At 41.6% G+C, this 11,406-nt stretch overlaps 2 protein-coding genes across 3 annotated transcripts in view; both read left to right on the top strand.

Annotated features, from left to right (window-relative positions):
- Positions 1-7,110: 7,110 nt before the first annotated feature.
- slc10a3 (solute carrier family 10 member 3) lies at positions 7,111-9,327 on the top strand. Of its 2 annotated transcripts, XM_061821815.1 has the most exons (2): positions 7,111-7,544; positions 7,623-9,327. In XM_061821815.1, the coding sequence occupies exons 1-2, from the start codon at positions 7,429-7,431 to the stop codon at positions 8,830-8,832; spliced, it is 1,326 nt and encodes a 441-aa protein (XP_061677799.1). In that variant the 5' UTR covers positions 7,111-7,428; the 3' UTR covers positions 8,833-9,327. The 2 variants fall into 2 exon arrangements, with proteins under 2 accessions (XP_061677799.1, XP_061677798.1); XM_061821814.1 differs by having other exon boundaries at positions 7,117-9,327.
- A 1,521-nt stretch (positions 9,328-10,848) lies between these two features.
- LOC133501812 (uncharacterized) overlaps positions 10,849-11,406 on the top strand; it is a 29,787-nt gene continuing 29,229 nt past the window's right edge. The window contains exon 1 of the mRNA XM_061821817.1: positions 10,849-11,304. The gene's annotated coding sequence lies outside the window, so the exon portion shown is untranslated. The remainder of the gene's footprint in view (positions 11,305-11,406) is intronic.

The raw sequence follows: 11,406 nt of genomic DNA, 5'->3' as shown, positions 1-11,406 counted from the left end.
GGCGTGAATTGGCTAGGTGTTCATGCTGTACCCTGCCTCTTTGCACAGAGTTGGCTGGGATAGGCTCCAGCACAGTCACCCTTGTGAGGATAAATGGTATGGAAAATGGATGACTATTACACGTCATGTTTGCAACTAAATTAACCTATGACCATCAACCTGTCCAGAACAGTGTCCCATATCTCACCAGAAGTCATCTGGGATCGGTTTCACTGAATCTGCTCCAGTTGGCAGCCGTAGTCATCTCATCAACACAAGAAAAATGTTTTTGGAAAGTGGGAGGAAACATAAATACCTGGAGAAAACCCGTAGAGCATGGGAAGAACATGCAAAAACTCCACAAAGGAACAGTGAAGCCCAAATTTGAACCCCGAACCTCAATGGTGTTAGGCAGATAGATGTATTATCTCGGAGCTTGGGTACTGGACCACCATCGCAATAGCTGAAATCCCTGAATTAATACACATTTTAAAGTCAGACTCTTTTCCAACATACTGTTATGTACACTTTCTCTCCACACCTTTTAAAGCATCATGCAAAAATGCACAGTAAGTAGTATCCACTATGTAACAAGAGGCTATTATGGCAGAAAATACAAAATGAATATACTCTTTAAATTGTACTATCCCGTAGTTTTGTGCCATTTTATTACAAACCCATTTCCAATGAAGTTCGAATGGGTTAGTTTTAATAGATTGTCCATAATACTCAACTGTGTACATCATCAATATTACACATGTATGTATATATGGGAATTATTTATTTATGGAGCACCATGTCACTTGTTTTCTGTGCATAACAATTAGAGAAAATGAGAAATCTTTTTATTAATTGTTGAACAATTCCCCAACACTTGAAGGATTGCTACAGTAAATCAATTACATTCTGTTACAGGCTCATCGATTATCCTCAGTCAAATACAAAAATGCATGTAGTGGATTTTAAAGGTATTTTAATCTGAACTAATGGGGGAATCTACAACAACCGACAAGATAAGACGATACACAACACAAACAAAGACAAACGTTGGTTTAGGAGTGTGGGATAGACAAATTTGTAGTAGGAGTTACTGTTCTCGTTAATTTAACGCAAATATGCACCAATTTGTACTTTAAGTAAGCTGCAAGCTTAATCTTACAACACAATATTGACCAAGGTCGAGGTGGGTGCATCAAGCTACTGGATTCAGCCCAAGGGAACAGGTGCTCGCATGAGGTTGGGAGCGGGCTGCCTGTTTCTGTCTCCTTCGAGTTTGGGCAAGTATGCTTTTCAGTCGAGGCTGGTCTTTGATGGGTCTGGGTTACCTCTGTGAAGGTGAGCCCATGCATCTTAATGAGGAAGGCCCACGCAGACCTCACCAGACCTGAAAACATAGACCACCAGCCAGGAAGAGAGCATCCAGCGAGAGGGCCAAGAGTGGCATTGGCCTTTTCTATCCCTGAAGAAGGGACAAATGGGTATTTTCACCCCTGAGCTTGAACCGGGGGCCAGTTCATGCCGCTTTGATTCTTACTTTTAATTTTATGATTAATTTGATTTAAACTGGTGGTTTATATAAAGTATCAGTTTATTGGATTACAGATAAAGAGAAAATTTTTTTCCTCTACTGTTGACTAATCCCGCGGTCGAATGTACATGCATTATATGAATATAGATTGTCGTGATTATCTCACTGTTTGCAATAACATTTGTTTCTTTTCTATGTTGGAACACTTGACACAGATTCAATATCAGACATTTAAGTTTGCACTATGCAGTCACCAGTAGTGTGCATTCTAGAGTTAAAAATATATTTTCATCATGTCCTCCTATTGTTTGTAACACTCTCGTCTGCCATGCCGCTACATTGTCTGTGGATGTCACTCTTGACTCGGTCATTGTCCCAACTTGGTGGCCCAAATGGTGTCCCTTTCAAGTGTTCAAGAGATCCCTAGGGCTGTAATTGGTAATTGATTAGTTTATCGCCACCATGCTACCATGGATGTCCAGTCTTTTCTGTGATGGTCTGATTATAATCCATTTCCCGTCGGAGTCCCACAACTATTGTCTTGTCTCTTTGTCTAAGCATTCCTGTGGTAACCTGGGTAGAGGATGATTAACTCTAGGGTGTCATCTTCATGTCTCATGTTCGCCACATACAGTGCCATGAAGATGTATTTGCCTCCTTCCTGATTTCTATCACACCCAAAGGTTTCAAATCATCAAACCAATTTTAATATCACTTAGAGACAACCCAAGAAAATACAAAATGCAGTTTTCAAATGACAATTCAATTTCTTGAAGCACAAAGAATCCAAACCTCTCTGTGAAAAAGGAATTGTTTAGTAATAGTTTATTGTGCCACCCTCGGCAGCAATAACTGAAATCATGCATTTGCGATAATTGGTAAAAACTCTTTCACATCACTCTGGAGGACTTTGTCCCACTCCTCTTTGCAGAATTGCTTCAACTCTGTCATATTGGAGGGTTTTCTGGCCCCGTTTAAGGTCACACCTCAGCATTTCAATTGGATTTAAATCCAGACTTTGACTTGGCCATGCCAAAATCTTAATTTTGCTTTTGTTTTTTGAGCCACTCAAAGTTGCAGTTGCTGCTGTGTTTCGGATCATTGTCCTGCTGCATGATCCAAAAGCGTTTGAGTTTGAGGGCACGAACTGAGGGCCTGACATTCTCTTCCAGGATTTTCTGTTACACAGAATTCATTGTTCAATCAACACAACAGGTTGTCCTGGTCCTGAGGCAGCAAAGCAACCCCTGACCACCACACTGCCACCGTCATGCTTCACTGTTCACTTCAATGTATTTTTATTAAATGCTGTGCCATTTTTATGCCAGATGTAATGAGCCACACACCTTCCAAAAGGTTGTTTTTGACTCATCAGTCAACAGAATGTTTCTCCAAAAGGCTTGAGGATCATCAATATATTTGGAAAATGTGTGATTTATATTCTTTGCTGACAGCAGGGATTTTTTTTCTTAGGAAGTCTCCCATGGATGCCTTTTTTGGTCAGTGTCAGTCATTAACTGCCTGAAGGTCTTAAGATGTTATTCGAGGTTCTTTTGTGAACTCCGAGGTGATTCGTCATCGCACTCTTGGAGTCATTTTAGTTTGTTCGTCCAGTCCTGGGAAGTTTTGCCACTGTTCCAAGTTTTCTCCATTTGTGGATCATGGCTCTGGCAGTGGTTAGTGTTCGCTGGAACCCCAAAGCCTTGGAAATGGCTTTATAATCTTTTCCAGACTGATGGATTTCATTTTTTTCCTTGAATTTCTTTGCATCGTGGCATGATGCATTGGTTCTTGAGATCTTGTAACATACTTCACGTTCTCTGACAGATTCTATTTGAGTGATTTCTTCATTCAATAAGTATGGTTGTAATCAAGATTGGGTGTGGTTTGTGAAATTGAACTCACCCTTCCCAAATTTGTGCTTAGTCACAGTGACTTTGTGATTTCACAAGGTGTGGGGCAATTACTTTTCACAGAGGGACAGAAATGTTGGGATTCTTTTGTGCCTTAATCAATTGAATCCTTATTTGAAAACTTCATTTTGTATTTCCTTGGGTGTCTCTGAGTGATATTAAGTGGTTTGATGATATGAAACCTTTGTCTGATAGATATGAAAAAAAAATCAGGAAAAATACTTTTTCACAGCACTGCATGTAAAACATCTGACATAGTTACTTTAACTTGAAATTGTTAAACAGAATACAATGATTTGCAAATCATGTTTAGTTAAAGTTAGTTAAAGAGACAAGATTTTGAATATTCAAACCGATCAACTATATTGTTTTTAGCAAATTTTAACTTGAAATTGTATTGCTGCAACAAAGCTGGGACAGGGACATATTTGCCACTGTGTTAAGTCACATTTTCTTTCTCTCTTTTCACAAAATTCAATAAAAGTCACTGATGGTGTCATGCAGCTGTGGGGTAAGCACAGCTTTCAAGCTACATGGGTGGGGGTTCTTTGCCTGTTTTCATGCAGCTTCAAGCCCCAAAACACATCAAAGTTCTGTATTTTAATGTTCATGTGTGTGCTTTGCGTGAGTTCAACACAGTAGTTGCGAGCGTGCTTTGCTTGCATTTATTACGGTTGTTACCGGCCTTGTGACAATTTCAGTGTGTGTGGGCATGTGCCTCGATGTGTGAGTAGGATGGTACTGCGCAGGCGTGTGCAGCAGGTGGGTGAGAAGAAAAAAAAATGCAGGGCAGGTGTGGGTGAAAAAACTAAAGACACATTAATGTCGAATGTGCAGAGGAGCCAATAAAGCCATTCAAACAACTAATCAGTGCTTCGTGGCTTTATTGTTCCTGCAACCCAGCTCAGCTGTACAACGAGAGAAGGGAGTCAACCCAGAGGGGGACAACCTCAGCCCCGGAGAAGACATCTCTGCTGCTTCCCCCAACGACGGTTGGGTGACCAGAGCAGGAAAGGTTAACATCCGTATGGTATTTTTGCAAAACTTTCATGCACGTTGAATGAAAATAGCTGGAAATTTCCCAGTCAATCGGGACCTTTGTTGAAATAATTTGACAATTTCGCTCTCAAAATGGCGGGGAAAAATGCACTGTTAAACATCTCGTGTCGTTGAAAACAGACATACTGATTCACACTTGCACCCAAACCTCCAATCATGTCAGTTTTTTAGAGATTCATTAATGAGTTGTGACGTATAAGACAAGACTTGGTTGAGATCATAGTTTGTCTGCGTGAGAGAGAGCAAACTTTTTTTTTTTAATTAATGACCTATTTCTTATTCTTATTCTTTAATCTAAGAAATCTATTTTTCTTATGTTGGTGTGTGACATTTAGAATAAATCTGGCTGAGGAAAGGTCTGTGTGTGAGGAGGGAATGATTTTAGTATATGATGTGGCTATTTGTTTCTTTCATGTGGATGTTGTGGCTCTTTGCTGTAACAGTAAAAAATGTGGGTCTTTATCTTTCTACCCCTGGTGAAGTGGTACACATGCCTGATGATGGTGCGGGCAGCATAGGATTGATTCCTGCTCAGTGATGGTGTCAGTACGTGCCCTGCGACTGAATGACACCCATTTCAAGGTGTTTTCCGCCTTACACCCAAAAATAGCTGGGATAGGCTCAAGCACTCCCGCAGCCCTTGTGAGGATACGTTTTGTAGGTGGAACTCTTGGTTGATGTGCAATTAAAGTTGTTCAACAACCTGGTAACTCCGTTGTCATATTTCATGCTTCATAATGCACCAGACATTTTCAGTGGGAGACCGATCTGTACAGCTGACAGAACAGTCTCGTACCCGTACACTTTTACTTCAAAGCCACACTGTTGTAACTCGTGCAAAATGTTGTTTGGCGTTGTCTTGTTGAAATAAGCAGGAGTCTCCATGAAAATGATATCGGTTGGATCGAAGCATATTGTCTGCAAAACCTGTATGTACATTTCAGCATTAACGGTCCCTTTACCAATGTGTAAGTTACCCATGCCATCACGGATGCTGGCTTTTGAACTTTTGAATCCATAACAGTCCAGATCGTTCTTTTCCTTTTTGATGAAATCCATAAATCCTTTGTAATTGTCCATTGAGGAAGATTCTCCCTAAAGTGTTCAACTATTTTCTCCCACACTTATTGATGAAGAAATGAAACTCACCCATCTGGCTGAGAAATTTAGGGGTGCTCCTTTTATACCCAATCAACTCACCAATCTGTTCCCAATTTGCCTGTTCGTCTGTGGGGTGGGTTAAACAGGCGTATAACCTGTGTAATATCACCTTCGTCTTCAGGGCAACAAATATGATCACGTTCAAGGACAGTGGAAAAAAAGTTGAATGAACTTTTGGTAGGTCTGGAGAAACAACAGCCTGTGTTTACTTACCGCAGTGAACATCAGTGATAGTGCCGTGATGGCTTGCTACCTCGTTGCTTCGGAAATCGCAGTGTCTTCAAAACCATTTATTCATCAATCCATCTATTTTCTGAGCTGCTTATTCTCACAGAGGAGTGCTGGACCCTATCCCAGCTGTCAACGGGCAGGAAGCAGGGTACACCCTGAATTAGTTGCCAGCCAATCGCAGGTCACATGGAGACAGACAATAGTCACACTCACAATCACACCTAGGGGCAATTTAGTCTCCAATTAATATTGCATGTTTTTGGGTTGTGGGAGGAAACCAGAGTGCCCGAAGAAAACCCACGCAGGCATGGGGAGAACACGCAAATTCTAAACAAGCGGGGCCCGGATTGAACCCTGGACCTCAGAACTGTAAGGCCAACGCTTTAGAGCTTCACCACTGCACCAAACCATTTAATGAGGGTGAATTTGTAAAAACATACATGATAAAGGTTGCAGAGATAGCGCGCCCTGAAAGGCGCCAGGCTTTTGCGATTATGAGCTTGACAAAAAGCATGGTTGGGTATGACAAACAAGGGACCATCTTCTTGGCACTGGCCTTTCTGAGAACTGGCAAGAGAAAAGTGGCTGTGCTAATTGTTCAAAAAGAATGGAGTTGATTAATGCCACCTGATATTGCAAGGATGATGCTATGTGACAAACTACAAGTGATTAAATGGGAGTAATACAAAATATAATGTAGAAAAGCAGTGTGGTGATAAATGGGGTTAAAAAATAAACATGGGAGCTGTTCTTCATTTAGATAAACGTTTATTTTTTAAATTTTATTTTGATTATAAATACTACAGCGTTTTAAAGTGCGTATGCGCACTCCTTCCCCCACCAGCCTTAACCCCCAAGTGAATCCAAATCATGGTTTCCCCTTTCCCATGAGAGTCCTTGGTTATTGTATGAGGGTGTTGAGATGCGCTTTGTGCAACTTGCGTTTATGTTAAAATTAGCTTGGGTGACACCGGAAAAGGGTTTTGGTTTTAAAATATAGGCATTATTTTGGTCACAATGACCACCCAAATGCATTCAAAATGAGGCTTTACAATTATAGGTATCACTTGTTCATGTTTTAAATTAAACCGCACAAACACGCACAATTTATCGGCGTGTTTATCACTTCCCAATAAGGATAAGTTATATTTTGGAAAGCAATAACCGGAATAATAAACAATGCATTCCATCAAACGAGTGCTTTCCTAGTCCGTGAACCATAAGCAAACAGTGTCTGTTATTCTTTCTTTTGACTTCAACAAAGATAAAAAGGATGAGGGAAGATGTCGGTTTAGTCGGACATTTTAGCAGCGAGTATTTCCGGACAAAATCACCTTATTGAGAAATGTACGGGGTTGTATTTCCTGTGTGTCGACGTTTGCAGTCAATTGCACGCCTCTGACTGGACAGGGCGGAGTGATGTTTAAGTTCCGGTAAAATGGCAGTGAGAAAATGGGAATTGTACGACATGTAGAACCACAAAGCTTTTGTTATACACCGGAGACGATAATGGGAATCGAGTAACAGCGTGGCACGGGAGAAGTGTCAGAAATTACAATGAGGACGCTATTAACGATCTATTGTCTGGTCCTTGTTTCCGGCGAAGCGGACCGGGCGTCGGCCGCTGGAAGCCAGATCAGCAATCCCTTCAATTTGACGGCAGACAGCAACAGGTATATCACAATCGGAGACGATTCGTCACAAGAATTCGAGTTCCCTGAAAACACCAAGGGCGTAATTGTCATCTCCAGCCATTACCGAAACGCAACAGCTAACAGGAAAGGCCGTCAGAGATGGAAACAGATTGTAAAAGTGCACTCCTTGGACCCAGAAGTCCTCTCCATCCTGAATGTGAGCGACAGTGGTCATGCAGGATCTGCAAGGAGCTACATCATCGGTATCCTCTCTGGTTTCCCAGGAAGGGCTCAGCTTCAGATCCAGCTATTGGACCTGTACCAAGACATTTTGCCTATTCTGATTGAGGAGAGGACAGATTACTGCATCGTGGTGACCCCTGGGAATGATGACCCAGCCACACAACTCATCAGGTCAGGTGGACTGTCCCATTTCTCAGAGAACCCTGTGCTATTTGCTTTGCTACCACTCATCTTTGTCAACAAGTGTGCCTTTGGATGTAAGGTGGAGGTTGAGGTACTGAAAGCTCTACTGAAGAGCCCTGTACCTCTGCTCCTCGGGGTCCTGGGTCAGTTCCTCGTGATGCCTTTGTATGCTTACAGCATGTCTCGGCTGGCCTCTCTACCTAAAGCGCTCTCTTTAGGGCTGGTGATCACATGCTCTTCCCCGGGCGGCGGCGGTGGCTACCTTTACAGTCTGCTTCTAGAAGGAGACGTCACCCTTGCAATCTCAATGACCCTGGCGTCTACAGTGGTGGCGGCTGCGGCCATGCCTCTATCATCGGCTCTGTATGGTCATCTGCTGGGGGTGCATGCTGCGTTGCATGTGCCATTTGTGAAGATTTTTGGCACGCTCCTCTTCATTGCCATCCCAATTTCTCTTGGCATGCTGGTCAAGCTACGCCTGCCCGCCCTCACTCGTGTGTTGTTAGGACTCATAAGGCCCTTCAGCTTCGTGCTCATTATTGGTGGCATCTTCATGGCTTACCAAATGGGTGCATCCATACTAGCCAACGTCAGGCCCCAGATTGTGGCTGTCGGTTTGACAGTGCCCTTGCTTGGGTTGCTCGTTGGTGCGATTCTGGCTAAGTTGGTGGGAATGGCACCAACACAGAGGAAGACTGTGAGCATTGAGGTGGGCGTCCAGAACAGCTTGCTGGCCCTCGCTGTCATGCAGCTATCCTTCCGCCGGATGGAGGCTGACTTTGTGTCACAAGCTCCTTTTATTGTGGCCCTCAGCAGCACATCGGAGATGCTTCTCATTGTTCTAATGTATTACACTCGGCACTGGTTGTGTGGGCCCTCTGTCCCAAGAAGTGACACCTGATTGTAGCTCTAATTTCTTACTTTTTTTAAAAAACCTGTTAAACCTACCTGGGGGGCAGCTTGTACTGTTTTGCATGCCTGGTTGTTTTCAGTTTTTAGCAGGACAGCAGTGGGTGCCTTTTTGTAAAATATTCCTTTCATATTTTTCATGAAAACCAATGGCCTTATCCCTGCCTGAGCCCTTTTTGCCTCATTTCTGTGAGTATTATACTGTGAGCTACGTTGTATAACATATACCAAGAAAGAAATACCTATATAAGAACATATATTTTTGTACTAAATTACTTTTGTAAACATAACACACAGATTGATTTGTATGATGTTTACAAGCGGTTCAATGTGTCTTAGTGGGGGTGAGGGGGTTGAAAATGAGACTTTTGTGCTTTAAGTGAGAACATAATGATATTTTGAAAGTATTGTTTGTGCTTGGATCTTTTTCCACATACTTGAATATTAAGGAAGTGAAATGGAAAAAATAAAAACATCAAAACAACAATTTGTGATGATACATGTATGATTCGGATTATAATGCAATGGAAAATACTTCTGAAAGTTTTGAAGTATGAAATACAGTAATGTGGTTGTGGAAGGGTACGTGTCACTTTCAAATTCCTGTAAAATTAGAGTCTGTACATATTTACCACCAGTTCAAAAATTAATCCCAAAATAAAGTTGAATCTAGGCGGCTTTTCCTGACATCTATTTCTGCTTCCTAAGCAGAAGCTTGAAGGTTTGCTAAAATCTTCTTTCAGCTTTTCTCATTAGCGTTCACCACAGCCGATGAACGTTCATATTTGTTTGGCATAGTCTTTACACCGGGTGCCCTTCCTGAGGCAACCTCTCTTTGGGGAGTGGAGGCCCCAGTGAGAAACAAACTCACAACCCCGGGTTTACCAAACCAATGCTTTAACCACTGAGCTGTGAAGGTTTCTTGCTAACACTGATTTATATTTCCAACTAAAAGAAATTTCCACCATTCTAAAAGTTCAACTGGCTTCACTGGACATGTTTTCTCATGTGTCTTTGACAGATTTTGTTCAGGTACAGTGAAACCCAGGTTAAACCATCCATCCATCCATCCATCCATCAATTTTCCATTCACGTCATGGGGTGGTGGAGCTTATTCCAGTTATATTTGGACGAGAGGCAGGTTACACCCTGAACTGGTTGGTAACCTTTACACAACTATTTGCAGTTACATTCACACCTGTTACGGTGGCCTGGAAGTGCAAAATGATATAACAAATTGTGAAACCCTTTAACTTTTCACGAACCCGAAAAAAACAAAAGCTGAAACACAACAACAAAACACCAGCATTTCACAAAACACAAATAAAAAGACAAAACACTTTAACATTTCCCAAAACACAAAAACAAACCAGGAAACATAAAAACAAAAAACAAAACACTCTGACATTTCACGAAATATAAAAACAAAAGACAAAACACACTAACTGACATCTGGAAAGGGAGGGCCTATTTTTCAATACCGGACACCTGGAAAGCAAGTGGTCTACTTCACAGACATTCTTGGAAATCCCGCCGTCTTTCTCGGCAAAAATACAGTTCATAAAATATGTTGAGAAGAACCGGAACAAATGATGAGTGACAAAACCCGGAAAAGTGACACACCATATGGCGTTGCTAGACAGAAGCGAAGTGATGGCGTGCTTTACCATAATATTTTGATTCCCGTCCGTTTTGCAGTCAACACTTCAGCCGTTGACGCAGTTTTGCTTTAATAATACGAAATGTACAAGAGGGCAAAACCTACAGGAGACTTTTCGACAGGAACATGCTGAACTAGGTGTGTGGTGACCTGTGTAGCGCAACAATTTTTTTTTTTATGTGAATTTTGTAGTGGCTCCTAAATTTCTGAATTTTTCAAACAAAACTCGTTTGTTTCAGGAGAAAACCCTTGCGTACCAATTCATGCACTTGAGAAGCTTGAAGTCAAAAGAATGACAGTTATTTAACTTTGGACCAATCTAACCAAAATATTTCAGGCGAAAGAAAAAAATCAAGTCCAGGTAAGGAGTACGATAGTATTGTTTGTCCATCCATTCATCCATTTTCTGAGTTTCTTATCCACACAAGGGTTGGGGGAGTGCTGGAGCCTATACAGACGTTTTTTGTTGTTTTTGACATTTAGAAATAATTTCAACTTTTTAATTTGTAGAGATAAACATTGGACTGATGATTCCACATGGAAATGAGTTAAAACCTCAAGAGGGAGAACACTACCATGGAGACCCAGATGTGACACAACCTGATTTACAGAAACAAGTTGTCCAGAAAATGAAAACATTAAACAAGGACCTGGTGTAGATCCTTTTGTACACAGACTGCTTAGAGGTAGTCCATGTGCCTGGGACAGAAAGCCCATTCAGCTTGTTAGTAAATAAAAACGAGCTCGGAAAACCATATGCACAGATCACTTTTTTCATTTACCTGGAAACAGACTGAAGAAGGGGTGAGTGAATTTCATGATTCTTCTTCTTTTCCTTTCGACTTGTCTCATGAGGGGTTGCCATAACGTGTCATCTTTTTCCATTGCACATGCATGCATCATCCA

The sequence above is a fragment of the Syngnathoides biaculeatus genome, chromosome 6 (assembly GCF_019802595.1).
Source record: "Syngnathoides biaculeatus isolate LvHL_M chromosome 6, ASM1980259v1, whole genome shotgun sequence".
In the NCBI taxonomy this organism is placed as follows: domain Eukaryota; kingdom Metazoa; phylum Chordata; class Actinopteri; order Syngnathiformes; family Syngnathidae; genus Syngnathoides; species Syngnathoides biaculeatus.
The sequence above is the reverse complement of the archived record's forward strand: the minus strand, read 5'-3'. Positions and strand labels throughout refer to the sequence as shown.

What these genes read in the sequence shown, in the direction of transcription:
- slc10a3 (XM_061821814.1), top strand. Translation starts at nt 7,429, where the DNA reads ATGAGGACGCTATTAACGATCTATTGTCTGGTCCTTGTTTCCGGCGAA.